General features: G+C 36.7%; 1 protein-coding gene across 1 annotated transcript; it reads right to left on the bottom strand.

Moving 5' to 3' along the window:
* Window positions 1-462: 462 nt before the first annotated feature.
* Window positions 463-19,345, bottom strand: LOC116175824 (cyclin-G-associated kinase-like). Its single transcript, XM_031494141.1, has 16 exons — window positions 19,115-19,345; window positions 18,991-19,052; window positions 18,772-18,946; window positions 18,457-18,722; window positions 18,186-18,408; window positions 14,414-14,649; window positions 14,204-14,364; window positions 13,813-14,152; window positions 11,854-12,101; window positions 11,696-11,801; window positions 11,471-11,646; window positions 4,783-4,976; window positions 4,598-4,731; window positions 3,861-4,550; window positions 1,339-1,500; window positions 463-1,292 (listed from the first exon to the last, which is right to left on the bottom strand). Exons 1-16 carry the CDS (start codon window positions 19,245-19,247, stop codon window positions 1,182-1,184), a joined length of 3,417 nt encoding a protein of 1,138 aa, XP_031350001.1. The 5' UTR covers window positions 19,248-19,345; the 3' UTR covers window positions 463-1,181.
* Between the last annotated feature and the right edge of the window lie 3,037 nt (window positions 19,346-22,382).

The following is a 22,382-nucleotide window of genomic DNA, read 5'->3' as shown; positions in this document are numbered from 1 at the left end:
AATGAGATCGAAACAACTGAAAATATATAGGGTCTTACAGTAAAAAAATCAGTTGTCTATTCACACCGTAAAAATGGAACACCCATACATTTAAAAACAATTTCTGTAGATGCGCGACCATGTATAGTTGACATTTGCACAAAAGGTTTTTTTATATTTTTTACCAGCTATAGGCTAGGAAAGACCGACGCACTATTGCACGACCCTGTATATGCTGTTCTATCAAAAGTCCACTTGTCGGGGCTGTTTGAATTCGATAACTCTGTCGCCTATAGTGGGAATCCCTAAGGTGAAAGAAAACTGTCGATTGTTTGGGGGTTGTACGAAAGAAAAACTCGTACTAAGATATTAGAAAAGTAAGTAGGTACATTCAATATTTAAGATATTTATTATGGTTTTATAAAACTAAAATTTTCTATTAATTTCGATTACAAACAGAAAGTTTATAAAAATAATTTATACATTTTTAAATTAATGTACAGCACTAACTAACAACTAGAATAAATATGTACAACAAAATTTAATATCATTTAATCTCCTTAATTAATTCAGTATAAATCATAGTATTGTATAGAACGTATCGTCTTAATAAAGCATTTTTTCCGTAAGATGATGACATATTTAAGTACTATGTGTGAATAAGTTGAAGTAGAATGTGAGTACACATAAGTATACCTAACCACCAACATATACTTGTCTTACATTTTAGTTACGCGTTCGAAATTCCGAAGCCACTACATTACAAGGCGATCAAATTTGTGAGAATGTAGCATTGTGCACACTACAAAGTTGCTAATATGTCATATTTAAAGCATCATTTTCATTGCATTAAAGCAATATCAATCAAGTAACTAAATTGTACAAATAAGAAATGGATCTCTCGGTTATGCCGTAGTAGAGGCATCCCTAAAGTGTCCAATTTTCAACTTGCCAATGTAAAAAAATTTCCTAGAGAACTTTTAATTTGAATTGTATTGCACTATAGTTCCACTAATCTATAATTTCCGTACGCAAATTTAACTAAAATGTAAAACGTAATCATTGGTCAATTTTGGAATTGCGACTTCAACATTTTCTGAGCTTTTTCTTTTCAATTTCACTTTGCCCAGAAATCATATTGCAACATTTTTGTTGGAAGTCTAACATAATGGAATGTTTAAACACATCTTAAAGAATATGTTCTAGTGATTGAACATGTTTTGCTGTGCCGGATCATTCTCGAAATCGCTCCAAGCGTTATTCAATTCCATAAAAATTAATTTAGCTATTTTTTCGTTTTCAGTTCCGACTTGCTGCAAGTAATCACGTTAACACGAACTAGGAGTATGGTTTCCTCACCTTATCTGGATGAACGGCCAAGCAAGCTTTACGATATTGCTTTTTAACGTCTGCGGGCGAAACCAACTGATGCATATCACATTTGTTCCATTTGGTACCTTCCCACAGGACTGTGTGCACAGAGCAGAGTAATGCTCGAACATTTCCTCTTTTACCTTCAACCTGTTGAACGAATTTATTGGTCAAAACAAAACGCCAATAGAGTCTTAGTTACTAAAATGTGAAGCTGCCCTGATAGATCTGAGTATGTTACGTATTAACCTAAAATAACACCAATGGCTCATATCGAGGCCTACATACTACAGGCCGGAGCGGTTGAAAAAGTCACGTGACCATAGGAGTCAGTTCGGGACATATTAAATACATTACGGTTTATGGAAAATCCGTGCGCGGCTACACTATTTATTTTTTTACTCCAAATCCGTTTAACATAGAGCCACGAAATTTCAATGAGAGCTGGTCAATGATACAGACAATTGAATTATAGTGTTTGTTAATTTTTAGTAACACTGGAAATAGTTAATTTTAAGGTTTAAAGTCTTTGAGGATGAAACGACGATAGTAAATCCGTGTTTTTCTATATTTCCACCATCATATTTCTGTTTCTAGGAACGATATTCTTATAATTCTTTCGGTGTCTTAAACTAGAATGATATGCACCTCCAATTATGCGTATATAATGCCTTATCTGGTATTAGTGTAGCTTTAACAAGCCCTACAAAATCGCGCATTAATTATCCGCGCAGAGCAAAATTCACTATGCGAGAAACTTTTTTGTTGTTGATACAATTGTATCACATATATCGAATGAATTGAATTGAAAAGAAATGGTCTTAAATTAAATAGCATTTTCCCACCACTCCCAGCGACGCACAATCTACATCTTTTTGGAATCGAATTTGCAGACTTCAATACCATAATCGACATATCGAATTTTTTATGATCATTTAATCACAATATCGACTTAAATCGTTATTTGTTTGTTATTTGCGACATTTTCAATTAACTACATGCGAAATTAGATCACTCACTAGTAGGCGGGGGACACTTTGTGACCCGAAGGCCTAATCTTCAAATGAATGTTCAAAAACTAATTTGATATTTGTGATGTTCATGTGCGAAAATACCCAGATACCAAATTTGGTCGAAATCAAAAATTTTTTTCACACCCCCATTTAAGGGTGCGGCGTTTCGTGATAAGAATTTTGAAAAAATGTTTACAGAATCGGAAAGGGCATACCCGAAAACCTATCCAAAGACGTGCCACCAGTCTTTCTAACTTTCATGGTTGCTGAGAAAAAAATTATGAAGAAATGCAAATTTCACTACTTTTGTGGGGGGTGGCTTCCAAACGAAACACGTTGGACCCTCGGTTTATTTGGAAAAAGTGCTTGTTTTGATCCCCTCTACGATCCAATTTTTTTTACACATTTATATGTAACACCCTGTATAGAAAGGTTGCGTTTTTATTGAATTTCATTAACTATATTACTCTGACTGTAGTTAAGTCTCCGTCATAATTTTTTTGTGAGATATTCTCATTAGTGTAAAGAACATTTTGTAAAATTTTCACTTGTTTTCATTCAGCCCCTTTTCAGATATTTTTGAAAAGCCATAGAAAAAAAAGGAGTGCATTCTCAACTAAAACTTTTGCTGCAGGTAGTATTATAAGTAAGGGAAATTAAAATAATGTAGGTTTTAGATCATTTCATGCTGAACACAGGGGTCTTTGAATTATTTTGATATCTTAAAAAATAACTTGGCAATTAAACTTTCCGCAAATCCCGTTTTTCCATCAAATTGGCCAAACTGCCATGTAAAAAATGGCTGCCAGAAAAAACTACGGCTTATAAAATTTTTTCAAATAGTGGTTTCCGATTGCCTACCTATAGGGAGTCCATGACTTGAAAACCAGGAAAATAAAAAATGTTCAGCAACTCTGCCTGGGCGGCGATTTGAAATGGATTGACCCGCATGTTTGTGGGGTATATTTTAGGAAAAGTCATTTTTCTACTTAACCATGAATCGTACACCCTCTAGCGGCGAAGCTACAAATTTGAAAATAATTGCCAGCGATTTCTTTTGGCCCCTTTTGTTGACACAATTTTTTTCCCCGAAGCTGTGCAATTAACGGTTCCATAGATATGCCTGTGACCATTATTATTGGGACACTTCCATATGGCTAAACAATTGGGACAAGTGAAAAGATCGAGATAGCCTTGAGCCCAGGTCAATCCAATCCCCAGTTTCAAAATTTGATTTTGCGCATGCGCAGTGTCAACTTTCTTATGTATGGAGGCATTCAAATGAAATTTGATCCATAGCCACTCGGAATAAAAGCAAAACTAACATCAGGTTTAAAATTTGGTTTTGCACATGCTATAGCCATACCCAGGAGCTCGTTTTCTATATTTGTTTAGTTTGATTTGTTTTTAATTTCAACAGTTGTAACTGCATACGCAAGTACTGCATGCTTTCCCATACACATTTTTGCTGACGTAAGGATTCCAGAACGCACTTACCCATTCTAAAATCTTCAATTTATCTGGATCAATATCCTTAACCAACTCCTCCTTCCTCATTTCATTTATCGTCCTCGGAAAGTTATCCTTCTTCGATGCAAACTCGTAACCTTGAGATCCTAGTAAATCACCGAAAACATCGGCGGGTTTCGTTTTACCATTTTTGGTATTGTCGACGTTCGGATCGTTTTTGTTAAACCCGTCGAAATGAGATCTACTATAATCGGGCCGAGAATTCATTGGAGATTTCGCAGGAGTCGTCGGCATGTGCTGCGGTGTTGTCGGCGGTACCATGTAGGGGGAGGAGTTACCGTTCGCGGAGCTCTGCTTGTTGAAGTTTAAACCGGCCGTTAAATTGGCAAACAGATCGTTCGAGTTTTGCTCATCACAATTACTATTTAAAGTCTCAGTATTACCGCCCCAACCTCCTAATAAGTCACGTTTATTGTCAGATAAGTCCGTTATACCGAACGGATCGAATAAATTGTCATTTTTAAAATTTAAACTAGGGTCCTTATCGTTTGAAGAAACAAAATCGCCGAAAGTGGAATTGCTATCGTCAAAACCACTAAGCAAAAAGAAGTTTGAGCTCTCCGTGTTAATTGTTTGATTCACTGTGCCTGAAAGCGAGTTTAAATTTAGTAAGTCTACCGCTTCATCTTCTTGTGCCTCCATTTCTGTACTTGTGACCTGTTCAAGTTTAACTTTTAACAACGAAACTCTTTTGCTGTGCATACCTCTTGTTTTGCAGGAGAGTCTGGGTCATTTAGTTGAAGATGCACTAATTCGGGTGGAGGCGGCACAGGTCGTTGAGGTCTTGGTGGCCGCTCTGGTGGCTTCACTTCCATTAGTCTCGGTTGAGGCTTGCTCGCTGTAACAGTCATCATCTTTCAAATTGTTCAAATCAACAAGACAAAATTACCAAAATTGTCGATAATTTCGTCCTTCTCTAACTGAGATGAGAACACTACCTCGCAATTCCGTTTACTTTGATCTTTCATCCATGGTGGTGGTTGAGAAGGGTTACGTTCGGTATCCGAAACAAACACATTTAACGTTACCGTAAACCTTTCTTGGTAATGACCATTACCTTCTGTTAAACAATCTAGATCCGATCTAAAAGTAATTAGTTCAGTTAATAAAAAGTAGATTGCGCTCGCACTTCAACCATATTTAAATCAGATATACAAAGTATGGCAATGGAGAATTTGCATACTTTTTCAAATAACCTTAGATATTACCTAAACCTCTCGCCAGGAAAGATTGCCGGTCACAGAACACTTGATCCCGGTCTACAATCTATGTTTTTCTAAAGATGTGAGCGACTTCGGGGATAGTATCGTGTCAATGTTGAACAAAAAGACTTTTCGTTCAACATTGGCACAATCTTATTCTGGAAGTCGCCCGCATCTTAAGAAAAACATAGATTGTAGATCGACACAAGGTGTGCTGTGACCGGTAATCTTTCCTGGCGAGAGTTATACGTATCCTATCCCTTAATTGAATGTCTTTGGCAATAATATTTTGTGCAAATGCCCAAAGATGTACTCGATAATTAAATATTTTAATAACACGCCTACGAAACCACCTGACTGAAAACGGGGCGTGCCGTGCTCGTGACGTCACCGGGCGAACGCCGTTATAGCAGCGGCTTAATTTTCGGGGTTTATTTTGCGCTGATTTGTGATTTCGTCGTTGTTGTGAAAACTGAGGAGTGTTAAAACAATGGAACCAGGATTCTTTCAAGCACAGTGAGACAATTTGCCAAGAATTAACTCTTTTATGCTGATAAACTTTATTGGACGCTATCCTCGACCCAATCCTGACTTTGTAGGTGCCGAAATCAAAGCATCACTAGGTGATCTATACAAGCAATAAAGTTTTCCGAAAATAGCAAAACGCACCAGGCTATTAACTGAAAGGTGCTAAATAAGCCGTTGAAGGTTTACTTTGTTACTGATGGGATAGAACATTGTATTTCGAACATGGCTAAATAATATACCCAGTTTTATTGTTAGCATTCCACATTATTTAAAATAGTTTACGGATCGGTGGGCTTCTGCCACTTAACTTGTAACTTAAGGCAAAAAGTATTATGAATTTTTGCCAGAACCGGAGTTATAGTTTGCATGAATTTTCATTAACGATCATTCAAGAGAATTTATTGGTATGGGGTTAGTGGTATTCACCTTGGTGGTAGTGATATGGGAACCCTGATGGGAACTAGGTATACTACTGTTGACGCAAAAAGCCTGTTTCGTTCTGCATTCCTTTGACCTAACAAAAATTTTTTTAAGTAAATTTTAATTATCATTACAGCGCGCGAACCATAAAAAGTACCCCGTTTTCACGGTTTTCCGCGTCGCGGTAAACTTTATAGAGTCAAATAGAAACAAAACCACAAGTCCAAATGCCCTGAAATTTTAGTATGTTATAATAGTTATTTATGTATTAAGGGCATAATAGTGATGTTTATATTCTCGAGGGCGACAAGTTAAAAAGCTCGAGGGCCTATGGCCCGAGAGCTTTTTAGTCGCCCGAGAGTATAAACATCAGCTTATGCCCGTGGTACATACAAAATTTTATGTTTTACAAATAGTTTTCTTCGTCACAATTCGTTTACAAAATAATTCATTATGTTTGATTAAGTATGCGTGGTTCGAATTTGTTGATGTGATTGAAACCATCCAAACGTCAAACGTAATTTTAAATAATTCAATTAATCGTGAATGAGCAAGAAGTTCGAGAAACTATACGAAATAAGGCCAATCTTGTGATTTAGTAGGTATTGACAATTAATAATTGACGTTTCTAATTTTCAATGACCTACAAATATTTGTTAGTTTTGTCATTAAGTATGAATGAGTTACTATGGTGATACTTAATGCCCTAGGGCATAAAGTGGTACTTTATGCCCGCGTATCACAGATATAAAATGCGCTATGATAGGTTAGTAAGACATAAAAAATTGAACGTTTCTCTATAAGCATACAAATTTTGTAAACGCTAGAGCCGATTTCGTAACAGTTGTTTTTCTCCGAAACGGATGATCCCACAAGCCTTTAATATACATCATTTTCTTCGGCGTAATGCCAGAAATACAATAATTCTAATTGCAAAAATGTAGTAGAACGAAACAGGCTTTAATTTGGTACAATTCCCATTAAAATCGACCCAATGGTTATTTTTTTATTAAGCTTCAAACTCGAGTGCACAAACTTTTTGCGTCGACCCGTAGGTCATATTTATAAAGTAAATTGAGCGCACAAATTTTGTACACATTGGTACCTACTACACACCTTCTCCGATATCTTCCTTGTTCACCTGAAGTACTGCGGCGGAAGTTCTATCTGCATCCATTATTGATTAGTTAACATCAACAAACAACTTTAACAATTGGTATACGCCGCACACAGTAACTGGTATGACAAAGCAGAAAGCAATCACAGCATATTAAATTCAAATGAGTAACGCGTAGCCAGATGGACATTCCGTTCGCCTTGTGACGTCACGTAAACGAGTCCCAATACGGAGGGCGGAGCCTGGTGCTAACTTTAACATTTAATTACTGCCCTCTTAGACGCCGCGCCGTTTGTGTTTTTTTCAAACATCATTGGCATCAGTATATCATACTATCATACTATACATATTTTCTAATTTCAAAAAATGTGCAAATTCTTTATGGCAACCAATTGGATTTACACCTGACCGTTTTTGTCGTTAGGCGACATTCCGGAACCCATTTTGCCAACTTTGCATATCTACAAACTTTAAATTGATTTTTAGTTGTCCCATATTACTGTGGATTGACGCCTGCCAATGCCGATGCTATTTTCACATGAGCTTAGGGGAGGAATTATTTGACCAGTACAAATTTAGCATTATAAATCATACACTGCGTCGCGAAAGCTACCATCCAGTATATGATTGAAAAACACATGATAGACACACTGGCAATTAGTCCTCTGGCTGACCAGGGCATCGATTCCCGAAGTTAGTCGATATGCTCCGTGATGTGACCGGCTACCATGACGTCATGATCGTATATGATAGGGATAAGTTCAAGTTTAGCTGCATTCCCGAATCGTGGACAAACTGTATGAGCTAACCAATCACAGACAAGAATTGAAATGTCATTTGTCAGTTTTGTATTTTGTTTTGTTTTTGCATTATGGATACTGTTATTAATAACCAGAAAATCCTGGAACAATTCCATGTTGTATTTCACAGAAAATACGTGAATGTATAGGTTAGGGCACTGTAAAAATATCCCAAGCAAAACAGCTGCAAGACCCGTCCTGTAGCTGCAACTGCGCATGACTTTCACGCAACGAGTGGTCTAGACCAGTTGTTGCGTTCGATCAACTTATCGCTCGATGTGATAGGTTCGAGAATGCAGTCACATTCACGTTCACATCAAGGTCAGCCGATGTGAACAAAGCACATCTTCGGGAATCGACGCCCAGAACCCTGTATGCAATGTAATGTATAGAGAATCACCCATTTTTTTCTTAAACAGGACCATTACGACTTCAAAAAAATTGGATGGCCGTTCCAACTCGTGGTAGATTTTGAGTTATGACGTAATATGCATTACATTAGCGTATTCATCTAAACCATTCACACTAATTCACAAATGTGGCTGTAGAAGCAGCAAGTTGCATATAAAATGAAAGGTGTTTATTCGAACTAGTCAAAAATAATCGAATATTATTTAGTTGTTGTCCTGGTTCGAGATATGACGTCAAAATGGCTGGCTGGTTGGCAGCTAATGCGGACCTGTAGAATGCTTGCAGAAATCCGAAGAGTGTACCGGGGCAGTGTAACTCTTAACTTTAGGAACGAGGCTACATGATGTGGGGTCGGCGACATCTGGGCGCCATCCCCGAGTGTGGTGTACTAACGTGGAGATTTTCCAGTTTTTTTCGGATTTTGTTCCGACTATTTCCAAATTGGTGATTTTGTAGCACGCACGACTCCTTGACGGAATTTTTTTTTCTCCTAGGGGCGACATTAAACATTAACTTTGCAAGGCGCACGTCTTCGAGTCTTTGGGCGTCCAAAAGTTGCCAGAGCTCGAATCGCGATCTCTCTTTCTCGTGTCGCCAGTAGAAGCGTGAGCTATGGGAAGTGCCCCAAAATCCACATTTGTGGATTAGTGTGAATGACTTAGAATCTTAGATGAATACGCGAATTCAATGCATTCAAAACCTACCTCGAGTTGGAACGTCCACCCAATTTTTTGTTTAAGTCGTAATGGTCCTCTTCAAGAAAAAAATGGGTGATGCTCTATACACCACATTGCATACAGGGTTTCCTAGTCAGCCAATAGCGCGTTGACCTTTAACAAGGAACCAGAAATGGTTTACTTGAGTGGTCTCATTAGATCTTTCAACCCTATGTTGTCGGTAAATTCGCCAGTTCAGACCTTCCACATTCTCTTTGTGAGTATCCTCTAGCTAAAACTCGAACGGACTTAACTTCGACATGACCACATAGTGGTATCAAACAATTTCAGCTTGACGCCAGTTAGTGTAGTAAACAAAAAAGATCAATGTGGCACAAGGAACACTCCTCAACCTAGGCCACTAGAGTTTTTGGATGTCACTGTATCGCGCCACTGATGGAACCACCATAAGGAACTATTTCGCGATTTACTTGCACGTGTTTTATGAGCACCCAATTAAACCGCGCCTTGATCCTACGAGTTCTAATAACCCAGAAATTCTCTCAGTGAGATCCAATCAAGATTGATTAGTTATTTGGACGCCGCCCGCCCACAATAAATACGCAAAAAGCATAAAACTCACCAGAGAGGGCAGAAGAATCGATAGATAGCTTCACCCTACGGTTGAAATAAGGAGCAACATATTGCGTGTTTTTAGACCATATTGGACAGTTGCTCAAGGGCCTTAAACTTCACCACAAATCTCGTCATGACCACCCAAATTCTGACAAGTTATGAAAAACCTGTTACGTTCATTATGAGCAAATGTAACCATATCACAAGTACATAAGCACACTGTAAGTTCAGGCAAAGTATACTAGCCAAAACGAAGTAAAAAGGCAATATAGTAATAGTAATCTGAATAGGCGCCACTTAGTCTTTAGTAAATGTAAAAAAAAAGGAGAGAGAATACTTACCGAAAGGTAGAGCAATGCAGACTAAGCGATCCTTGCTCTGGTCTTGACAGTGTAGAACATAAACAATCATTGTTGTTACAATCGAAGGTAATTTTATAAATGATCTCAAAATATTACATCGCTGTAATATCTAGATCTGAAATGTCAATGCTTCAATTTAAATAAATTTTTAGCAAAAAGGGGGTAATCAGGGAAATTATCAATGTCAAAACAGGCAGAAAACAATGGAGCTATTCTTGTTAAATGACTATCAAACAAATGCAGTAGTTATAATTACAATTCGATATCGAAAACCAGTATGTAATCAAACGTTATATCAAGGAAGTCGTCGAAAATAAAAAATTACCTTTGAACTCTTGTTGAAACGACCTTTTGCGCTCAGAAGGGCGCTTTTCTGTCTTAACTGTAACAGATACAAACAAACAAAAAAACAAGAGGATATATTCTTCTGCAGTAACGACAAAATTAGGTATGTACAATTAGAGATATTGAAACGATAATCTCCAAAAGGTTTCGTTAATACTTTCAGTTAAACAGGAGGAGTAAACAACTTCCATGGAAGTAGGTCACCAAAAGGTAATGTAGGCAGAATCACGTGACGTAATATCCAGGTAGATAATAACGAAAAAGTACTCCAGAAGAGAAAAGGATGAGAACACTGAGCGAAGTATGAGGGAAGACAAAGGCCTCACACTAATTACTTGCAAATATAAATGCGCTAAGGGTATACAATGGAGCAGTCACAATGCATCAGAAATGGAGAGAAACGCTCCAAAAAAATATGGTGATCTCCACTACAAAAAGCCTTATTCAGAGACACAATACCTCAGGTAAAAGTAATGGTGTATCAAGAAAAATTTGCACGTAACCAATATAAAGGCAAGATGTTCTCTTCAAAGGAATAAGTACAACTGTACTCAAGACCAAATTAAAGAAGGGATAGAATTATGGAGCAAGGCGCAAAGCGTGAAGTCTAGCGACAAGAGAATGAAATCAGGTCAATGAAACCTTAACACTTGGATGACCTCTAACGTCGAAAATAAAGAACTAAGGTAATAACAAATCTACCATAGAAATAACTTACATCTTAACTAAACCGGTTACAGAAGAAATACATAGATGGCGTAAAATAAAAAATGTTACAAGCCTGAGGCTGTCGAAGGTCAGTTAATTCTGTAAGTTTGCCCTTTTGTTTTAAGGTAAGAGTAAGGTTTTAGATCTATGTAGATGCCGGTCAGCATGCACTAACATGGTTTGCAACGTTAAATATGCCCCCCCCCCCCAAATGCATCCTCAAAAGCCTCTAGTCCCCTCCCAGGATGGCAGTTTCAACTTTAATTCTTAAAAAACGTCCTAAAAATTAGTTTGTCCTTGGCATACTTACTACTTTCACTACTATCGTTCTGACGGCCATCAACCACACTGATATTGACACAAAAAGTAATTCCAAACAAAAAAACACTTACTTTGTAAATCGCAAACATGTTTCCTCTTCAGATATGAAACCAGTGTGGCACTGTATCTGGCAGATTTTAATTCCCGTTGCTTTTCCCTGAGTCATTACGCCCCCCAATATGTTTCTAGCATGATAAATGATTATACAAACATCCCCGCATACATTGGAATTCAACGGAAGCAAACACTAAAAACAAAAGTCTGACGTAAGGTAACACTTTTTAATGGAACAATACCTTTCCTTCTGATATATTGTACAGTCTCATTCGTTCATATTCCTGCAATGTCGACAGAATACAGCGATTTTCGCTGTATACCTCCACATACGGCCGACATCCATCTCTAAAAACATGCACTGTACTTCCTCTCATCGTTTACATTAACAATCACATACCTCACTTTTGTAAATAGCGGTACAGGCTGCATTTGTAAAGAAACTAGCGTGACTGGCTTATAATGTGGATAGCTGGGTGGATTTTGTACAATATCAGTCATGTAATAAAGGTATCGCAGCTCTGACGGTAGCATATTTGGCGGAATGCGCTTTACGGCGAACAGCTGCAACGCATCCTCAGGAACACAGAAAAGTCGGATATAAATTAATAATGCGCACAATATGGTTGCTGAAGTTGATTTACCATCCTAAAACGTAATTGTGTCAGTTCAACTTTACCTGTGACTCATAATTGTTTCACATTTATTAATTTTAAATTCTCACATGCTCATTTTATCAAAAACTCTATAGTACGTAAATTGTAACTCTGAACATACAAATCTCCAATGTTCAATTTTTAAATATACAAGTCAATGCAATGCCAGACAGTTATGCAACCTACCTTACATACCAATTTAACAGCAGTGTAATATACAGGGTGGCAAATTTGAAAACTTAGCACCCCCCATGTCTTATGCCCGTTTGCATCAACAAATTTAAGTAGAGCTTAGCTTAAGCGTAGCTTAAAATCCATGGCAACCATCGTCTCAATAATCGTTGCCATGGATTTTAAGCTAAGCTCCACTTAAATTTGTCGGTGCAAACGGCCATTAGTAAATAAACGAGATATTTAAAAAAATCAAAATCCGTTTCGGTAATTCGGAGGGGGAATCACAATGACATAGTTGGTGACGCACCCCCTCCAACCCCCTGCGCTCCAGCCACTCGAACTTTTAAATCTTAAATAGTGACCTCCCATGTGTGATACGTCGTTGGAAAGCTCTGAAAAAATGCTTTCCAACCATACCAAATAGCATTACATATAGGTTAGTAATTATCGTGCAAATTAAAAAATTTTATTTACTAAGACATGGGGGGGTGGTAAGTTTTCAAATTGCCACCCCTGTATATTCCTGTATAATATACAGGGTGTCAATTTTAAAACTTGCAGTCGGCCATATTTTTCCAAACTAAAGAAGAAAAATTGCGCAAAACCGTTTCGGGGGTATGGAAGGAGAACCAGAATGACGTTATAAGTGACAACCCCCCACGCCCCCTCTTAAAAAATCCCAAATGGCAACCCCATACTTGTGACACATCGTTGGAAAGCTACTGAAAAATGCTTTCCAGTGGTACCAATAAAGTCAATATTCATTAAGACAATTTAACAAAAATTTAATAATTAACAAAAAAAAACTAAATGTTGACATTGAGGGATTTATGGCAAATTGGCCAAGAACTTCAACCTGAGCTGCTTCATTAAGCAATATTGGTTGCTTTCTTTTTTTATTGATAACAGATCCCGTTTCTTCGAATTTAGCGACCAAATCTTGAAGATAGGCATGGCTTAATTTTTATTTTTTTTGTTAATTATTAAATTTTTGTTAAATTGTCTCAATGAATATTGAGTTTATTGGTACCACTGGAAATCATTTTTCAGTAGCTTTCCAACGATGTGTCACAAGTATGGAGTTGCCATTTAGGATTTTTTAAGAGGGTTCTGGTTCCCCCTCGATACCCCCGAAACGGTTTTGCGCGATTTTCAATATCTTCTTTAGTTTGGAAAATATGGCCGACTGCAAGTTTTAAAATTGACACCCTGTATAAGAAAATTAGTAGTTATTTTAGATATATATTACTGTACTTATTAACTGTGAAACTCAAATTTATTAAATAATTCAGATATTTACGTTTATTAAAAAACATTTGAAAAAGATGAAAGTAGGTACGATTGGTTGCAGATCTTAAGGGGGACTTGTATATTTAAAAATTGAACATTCAGAGTTAATTTACGCATTGTATATAGGTAGTTCTGTCTAAATTGTACCTGCTCTTAGCAATGATACTTGTGTACTTGATTTAAAGCACCAATTAGAATTTGAAACCTTGACCATTTGTATATGTTCATCGCTCACTTACCATACAATGAATAACGCAAACATTCCTGCTATCTCCAGATAGATACTGGTACATATCTTCGCACAATTGGTACAAAGAATTTAATAGCGGCGCCTTAAAGTGTTCAGGATATGCAAAGCCGCAATCGATAACTCTAGCCTGTCCAAAACGTGAATGATATGATCGGCCTGAGACATTGTATATAGAGTACTTAAAGTTTGGATGCCTCGAATCTAGAAATACCCGCACGTCCTCGATGTGATTAGTACGATAAGCCGATTCTAAGCCCTCCGATGGGAAAGGCATCACCAAAATTCTAGATGTCACATATGTAATGTCTAAATCTGTGCGTGCAATAGACCTAAAATCAAAGCTTATAGTTTTATTTCGACACCAATACTAATAAACCTACTGCTGCATAGTCTGCATGACTTTTGAACTTGTATCTTTTAAATTTTTCAGAAAACTACCCGCTCCACCTTTGATCGACGAAAATAATCCCGCACTTTGCTTGGGATCGGATTGATTTTGCATTGGTGCCTTTGCAATGGAGTCAGGGTCTCTTTGTGGCCTCTAGTATTTCGTTTTTAGTTTTACAAATATCAAAACAGAAAAGTATTACCGGTGGCGCTGGCCTGGCCGGCTGATGGGCGGGTGAAGGGGGAGGCGGTCGCGTGGGTACCTTGCTAACGTGGTTGCTATCACCTTGACCCACATGAATATCTGAGTTGCTAGATTTAAGTTTAACATTTAGGGATGCTTTCAGATTGTAGCCTTTTGTTTCAGCTAATGCAGCAATTTGTTCCAGTACTCCTACTATTGTTGGTCTGTCGGTGGGGCAGATCTGAAGACATGATTCTGAAACATTATAACAATATTATAATTTGTACAGCCGACAACAGCGACTGTACAAGTGCCATATCATGTTTGTCATCGGACGTTGACATATTTTTGTCAAACCTGTTCAATGATTACCAAAATACAACAGCTTGAAATTGGTGCACATATGCCCGATGGGCATGCGCGTCTTGTACAATTGACATACGCACAGCAGTCGGAATTCGAACGTGGCAATTATAAACTGATGCTCTTCGGTATTGCATCTTTCTTATTCTTTCTAGTTCTGATTATTACGGGTAGCAAACAACTATGCGATGTTACTCATCTGTATTGAAACTAGTACCCCGCACCTCTAAAGTGAGCATAAACCCCGTGCCAAATTCGTGGCAGAACAGCTTCCTAGCTCAAACCAGATAATAAAAAAACAAAATTTTAACAAAATTGAAAGTACCGTTTTGGTCGACAAACATATTTTAGTTTTTTTCATGTAGACGTTATTTTGATCTAAACACCAAAAATAATGACGGGACACCCTGTGTACGAGAATATTTGAATTTATTAAAGCAAATCTGGGGGGATTATTTACGAAATACGCACAGAGTTGGTTCGTTTCAGTTGAATTTTCATCTTAGTGTTGATTTTTCCTTTTAAAAATGTTGTAAATGCGTAATTTTTGTTTAAATTCTATCACTTTTATTCAATTCAAATTAGGTGTTTCCCAGAATTGCGCGTTTCACATTGGAGAGGTGGGGTCGTTTGGTGCGTTCCGTCGTTGATTGGCCAGTTTTTAAAGAAGTAGCTTATTTGATGGTGGAAGTGTCGCTGCTAGTTTTCGCGACGGTTGAAAAGCGTGTACATCTGTTTACGCTAAATCTTGAGCAGTCAGCATAAATCTGTGCAGAAGCAAGTTATTCAAAGTTGAGTGAGAAGTTCAACGCGTTAGTTGAAAAAGCAAACAGTGTAGTACAGCGACGCTGATTGTTAAGGTTTTCTTATTAAAAGTTTTCTACCGTCCAAACAGCTACCAAAATTTGTCATCAAATTCAACAAGAGTTAAGTGCGCCTGAATACCGCAAACCTTGTACGACCAGATTTATTTGTCGACCGCTTGCGTGCGGGGTAATATGTCCAAACGAGGTTTGTAAGCTTTTCTTTCTTTCAAGGATTTTGTTTTAATTTTTTTTATGTGTTTGTCCCTTACGGAAGTGGATGAAACGTTGACTTTTCGTTCAACATTGACACAGTCCTACCCTGGAAGTTGCTCCCATCCTAAGTACATAACTGTGCCTATCACTTCTCATGAGTTTTGCAGTGAATATTATATTTCTTTGAAGTGTTTATCTCTATTTCTAATGTGTTGTGGCTGCTCCATTGAATACGCTGAACGGATGAGGTGTGAGGTATGTACAGGGTGGCCAACTAAGAATGCGAGGTACTGTATCTGAGAATCTATCCATCGTAGAGGCTTGCGGTAAAAAAATTTTATACTAAAACGGCCACGAGAAAAACCTGGAAAATATTTTTAAGTTTCTGGAATGACCCCTAAGGGACGTAACTGCAATCTGGAATCTAAAAAAAGTGATTTTTCTGTGAATTCCGCTATATTAACCTAACAAAAAAATGTTCGGTCTTTGAAGTCGACGATAATCTGAACAATTTTTGTTGAACAATTTTTCCTGTATCTCTAAAAAAGAAGTGGTGGGGGGTATTCAAAGGTTTCCGTAAAGAACACCCTGTATCTTCGAAACGGCTTAGCCGATTTAAACAAACTTACCTCATTTTTAGAGATACAGGAAAAATTGTCAAACAAAAAAGGTTCAGATTATCGTAAACTTCAAAGACCGGACATTTTTTTGTTGGGTTAATATAACGGAATTCACAGAAAAATCACTTTTTTAGATTCCAGATTGCAGTTACGCCCCCTAGCGCCCATTGCAGAAACTTAAAAATATTTTCCAGGTTTTTCTCGTGGCCGTTTTAGTAATAAATTTTTTTACCGCAAGCCTCTAAGATGGACAGGTTCCCAGATACAGTACCTCGCATTCTTATTTGGCCACCCTGTACATATTATATTTCAGCATTATTCTTAATACATATTTTTTAGGGCTTTGCCTTCTCTGCGAAGTTTCTATCATCGTTTTCTCTTCTAGATTACTTTGTCGTTATTATCTACCTCAGTATTTCTGACCCAGAATCTGGATGACTTCGCATGGACCCGCTAGATTGACATTGGCGACGTCACGAGGTACGTACATTACTTGGTGATCTACTTGGATAGAAGTTGTTTACACTTCAATATTGTTTCTATTTAACTGCAAGTATTAACGAAACCTTTTGGAGATTATTGCTCTTATGAATTGTTTTGCTATTTCTTATTTTACGTACGTCATTTTTTGTCGCTAGGAAGAATATACCATCCGAAACCCGATCTTGTCTACTTTATACTGTTGTAACGTAAATGGAATTATTGCTTCTTATTGAGTGTTAATTGCGGTTTTAATATGCAAGTTACCTGATTAGTGTCAAACGTTAGACATTGCTAACGCAATATTTATGTGCCGCACTATTCACTATCTCTCTTGTTTTTTTTTGTTTGTCTTTATCTGTTACAGATAAAGCAGAAAAGCGCCCTTCTGAACTCAAAAGGCCGTTACAACTAGAGTTTAAACGGTAATCTATTTATTTTCTACGACACCCTGATATAACGTTTGATTACATTTAGTTTTCAATACAATCGAATTTTACCTACAGCCTGTTTTGAAACGATGATTCAGGTTAATCAATAATTAAAAATATTAGAATGTTAACCGCCTTTGATTATAAGGTAAGATGTCACAAATACAAAACCATAACCACAAACTATATCATACATATTCTTCGCCCATAAAACCCTGCTGCTCCATTAGATAACAGCCTATGTACTTTCATTTCCGTGAAAGGGGGTGGCATAATATTTTAAATATCAATGTAAAATCTGAGGTAAAATCATGATTAAAGGGACATAAAATTCTCCAATGTTGGACAGGTTGAAAACTATAAACTGGAAAAGAAGTAAGAAAATAACTGAGTACAATTTTCAGTAGCTCTTTTTTTTCCTTGTAATCAATGAAGACCCTAGAGCTACTCTCGAGTTTGAATGTTTTTAACGTTTTGTTTAAATTTCACTTTTTTGTGTTGTATTTATGATTGTTTAATCGATTTTCCGAACCACACACACTCTCACTAGACAGGTTTGTCACTTGACGATTATGTGCCATGGAGTATTTAGATCAACTGCAAGAAATTCTTTAATTGCTCTGTTCTTAAAACATTTAGTGCCCCATGTGATATTGTTGAAGCCTAGCATGATACAAGCAGATAATCAGTTGTGCATTTTTAACCACTTATTCCATTCAAATTGACCCCATTTCAAGCTTTACCATAACAGGGATATCTCCGTTTCTTGTATGTGAATATATTTGTTTCTATGGAAACTGACAAGAAAAAAATATCATAAAAATATCTCAGTAAACCTTCTGGTTACTTTGGTTCAGAAATATTACTCAGATACTTACTTATGATGCCATGAAAACAGGAATATTTTTGATCTTGAGGAAGAGAATAGTTTGCATTTAGTATACGTAACTTAGCACCATCTTCAAAGGGATGCCTCATATAGCATAAAGTGTACAATATACATCCCAAGGCCCAAACATCGACAGGAGCCCCAATATAATAATTATTCCATGTGTCTACCATTTCAGGAGCTCGGTACATGGGCGTTGTAAATTGTGCAAGCTAGACGCGAGAACTTTAATTATTATATTATTACGTATCGGGCTCTACCGTCTCTTCCAAAGTAGATCTTTGATTTGCGGACCAAGATTCATCAGGCTGGTGTACTTCAATTGTTGCCGAACCAAAATCGCATAACTTCACAGTGTCATCGCTTGATATTAAAATATTCTCTATTTTTAAGTCACGGTGTATTATTGGCGGTGACTGGCTATGCATATGGCACACTGCTCTACAGGTTTGATAAAACAAACAAGCTATCGTTTCGGGATCAAATGGTCCATTTAACGATTTCAGTATGTCGACTAATGAGCCCCCTTAAACACAAAGAATAAACTTCCCGAAAAATTTGAATTCCCAAAGCACCTGAACATAATTCGGTAACAAGTAAGTATTCCGTTTGTCCGTGACTGGTTTGATTCTTTTCAATTACAGATGTAGATAAATATTGTATTATGTTGGAGTGTCCCGTTAACTTCTTCAAAATGTTAATTTCTTGTAATACATTTCTTTTTCGCGCCTCATCGGCAGCAAGCAACCGCTGTAACTTTCCTTTGTTGAACTTATAAGAAACCGTAATTTTACCTTAAGAGCGTATTCCTTTCCTGTGGAAATATCTTGCGCGACAAAAACTACAGCGAATCCTCCTAAATTAAAGCAATGAAAGGTTAGTGGGTGTCCTAAAATAAAATCAATATTCTACACTCACCTTCAGCAATTACTTTTTGTATCTTCAGTTTAACGTTGGAAATTTCAATTGTTTGTCCTATAAAGCCGTTCTCAACCGTGTCATTACTGGGTGTAGTAAAGTAACCGAAAGCCGATTTAAATAATTCACTCATTTTCAAATAATTCAAATTTTACATGTACATTGCAGCTTTAAAGATTACTACCGCATTCGCAGATGACAGAACACCCACAACACAACATCCACGAAATGATTTAGGGAATTTGTTTTTCTAAGGTTTACGTCAGAAGATCTTTTCTAAAGGTTATGTATATACAGGGTAACTATAAAATCACAATATAAAGATGTGTAGTCATAGATGTCATCAATCCCTGGATTTTCTAGATACAAATACACGACAAGGTTCAATTCACAGTGCACCACGGACCTGTTATTTTTAGTAAGAGGTCCGTGCAGCGCACCTATTTGCATTTATAGTAGCGAAAGTCTTTACGCGGAAAAGATTCCTTATTAAATCATGCTTTTGTTTGTCTGTCCGTCTGTGTTGGAGTACGTAATCATATTTGATAACCACACAGCGTCATCTTATTATAAGTTGTTTGTCATATATGTTATAATAATTAATTTAATCATTGTGTCATTATAATATAGTTGCGTTATGCTGTATTAAATTGATTTTCGTCTAAAACAAACTCATTCTGCTAATATTCTCACAGATTGTAAAGTGCGTGTTTGAATTATAAAAATCAGTGGTCCTTTAAGAGCTCAAACTCAGAAGGCCTAACTTATTGTCGGCGAGCAAAATGGTAGCTAGGTATGTATACCTACAATGTTACCGCATGAAAATCTAGATTAAAGAATGTGGACTGAAGCTGTCAACACCGCGCAGTCTATCTGAAGAATAGATCACCTCACAAAGCTGTAAAAGGGTAAAAAAGGATGCACGCCAGAAAAAAGTAGCCAGGAATTCAGGATTGAAGATTGATCTAAAACATTTATTTAGTTATTATTATCCCTCTTGTTCTGGGCCCTCAACAGGTTTACGCCCAATGACAGAGTAATAATAATAATAATAATAATAATAATAATGTCTTTTATTAGTTACATCTTGCAACAAAATGTATAATAGATTAAAATAAAAATTCGTGTAACTAAATTGGGCGAAGTTCAGATGACAGTGGTGAAACCCACTGCCTCTGCTCTTCCACTTCACCCAGTATATTACTTACATTATAAAGGGATGACACATGGCTTCTAATTATAAATAATAAAAACTAAACAATGAAAATTATTGTTGACCAGTGCGGTACAAAAATTATGAATGGACGTAGCGAGAATGATATTAAATATAATTACTGTTATTATACATATATATGTTCCTAATCAGGTGTTCATTGGTTACGGATCTGGCGGTCAAGTATGAAACGTTGGACATGTAAATTAAATTGTTTAGGGCTAAGCTTTTTAAATGAATTTGGTAGAGCATTGTATAGATGGGCAATGTTGTAACTATAGGAACGCTCATAAAATACCGTTTTATGCATCGGCGGAGTGATCAGCATCGAAAACCTGGTATTGGTACTGAAATTGATTTTCTCATACAAATACTGTGGAGATTTATTCAGAATTATTTTGTGGTATAAGGAGGAAGCGTGCACAAGTCTCCTGTTCTCCATATTTAACCAATTTAGTTCATTTAATTTGTGGGAGACATGTGCATATCGCCTTAAACCATAAATTAATCGAATGCATGAATTTTGATTTTTTTGAATCTTGTATTTGTCAGCAGCATCTAAACATGATCCATAAAGAGTATCACAATAAGTGAATTTAGTGAATTGCGATAGAACCAGTGACTCACAAAGCATAATTTTAAGGTGTTTACTAAGATAGAACCCATTATTGAATATTAATTTTAAATTTAAGTAGGCTTTCCTCACCATTTCAGATACGTGCTTTTTAAATCTGAGATCAGAATCTAGAACCACTCCAAGATTTTTTACTTTGTCTTGAACATGTAACGCAGTGCCCTTAACATAAATTTCTACAGCATCCTTATACCTACTTCTAATATTGCTTTTTCCAAACAACATCGCTAGCGACTTTGAAGGATTAATGTATAATCCATGTTCTTCAGACGTACGAACAATTCTGTAAATATCACAATTCATGTGCTCAATAGCCTGAGCGATGTTGTCGTGGGGAAAGTTATAATGAAGTTGGGTGTCATCTGCATATTGATGAAACTTGGCGTGTTGTAGACATTTGTAAAAATTGGAGGTGTATAATGTGAATAATAGAGGACCTAGAATAGAGCCTTGTGGGACCCCACAGCAAATTGGTAGTGCATCAGATTTAGTATTATTTACTAGTACCAGTTGCTTACGATCTTTAAGATAACTTCCCATCAATGTACTTGCATGCGAGCCTAGGCCAACATAATATAATAAATTTATTAAAATTTCATGACTAATTGTGTCAAAGGCCTTGGAAAAGTCAAGCGTTACTAATATGGAGAGTTTATTTTTATCAGTTGCTGCGAATATATCGTCCGTTAAGTTTAGGGCGCAAGTCATTAAAACTCGTAGGGCTACTGTTTTTGGGAATAGGTACCACCTTAGCAATTTTCCAAATGTCAGGAACATCAGAGTTAGATGTAAGACACGCATTGATGATATAAGTTATATATATGGAATTAGAAATGGACAGCACAACAAAAGCATGTCAACACTTATTCCATCTTCTCCAATGGCTTTGGACTTAATATTGTAAAGTATGCTTTCTATATCAAAATCGGAAATTTTTGAAAAAGTTAATGTGTTTTGAAAGTTTAACAGGCGATTATTTCTGTAAAAATTAATTAATTCTTTATTCGACTGCTGGGGTTTAAAAACAAATGCTTCATTTATTAAATTTGGTTGGCTTAAATGTGGTGGAATTGCTGCATTACAAGAAGAGTAAATATTTAAGGATTTTAATTCTTTCCACAGATTGCGTGTTTTATTAGTACGTATCATATAATCTAAATATGCTTTTTTTTCTTTATTTATTGCGTAATTAGTGTTATTCCGTAGAATCTTGTAGTAGTTCCAATGCGCTATATTTTTGGTTCTTTTAAATTTAAGTAATGCAGCATCTCTCAAAGACATCATGAGTCGTACGTTATCTGTTAGCCATGGTGACCTAGGCTTAGTTATGCGGACCGTTCTTAATGGGGCATGAATGGAGAAGATGTAATTGACACAGGAGTTGAAATAGTTAACCATATCATTAACATCCCAAAGTTCAT

The sequence above is a fragment of the Photinus pyralis genome, unplaced genomic scaffold (genome assembly GCF_008802855.1).
Source record: "Photinus pyralis isolate 1611_PpyrPB1 unplaced genomic scaffold, Ppyr1.3 Ppyr1.4_LG7, whole genome shotgun sequence".
Taxonomy (NCBI): Eukaryota; Metazoa; Arthropoda; class Insecta; order Coleoptera; family Lampyridae; genus Photinus; species Photinus pyralis.
The sequence above is the reverse complement of the archived record's forward strand: the minus strand, read 5'-3'. Positions and strand labels throughout refer to the sequence as shown.

Bases quoted from the DNA above. Each gene is read 5' to 3' on its own strand.
- LOC116175824 (XM_031494141.1), bottom strand. From the start codon at position 19,247: ATGAGTGAATTATTTAAATCGGCTTTCGGTTACTTTACTACACCCAGT. The intron at 14,365-14,413 runs GTAATACTTTTC...ACGAAATACTAG, and splicing joins CGGCCAGGCCAGCGCCACCG to AGGCCACAAAGAGACCCTGA. The intron at 1,293-1,338 runs GTGAGGAAACCA...GATTACTTGCAG, and splicing joins TGGCCGTTCATCCAGATAAG to CAAGTCGGAACTGAAAACGA.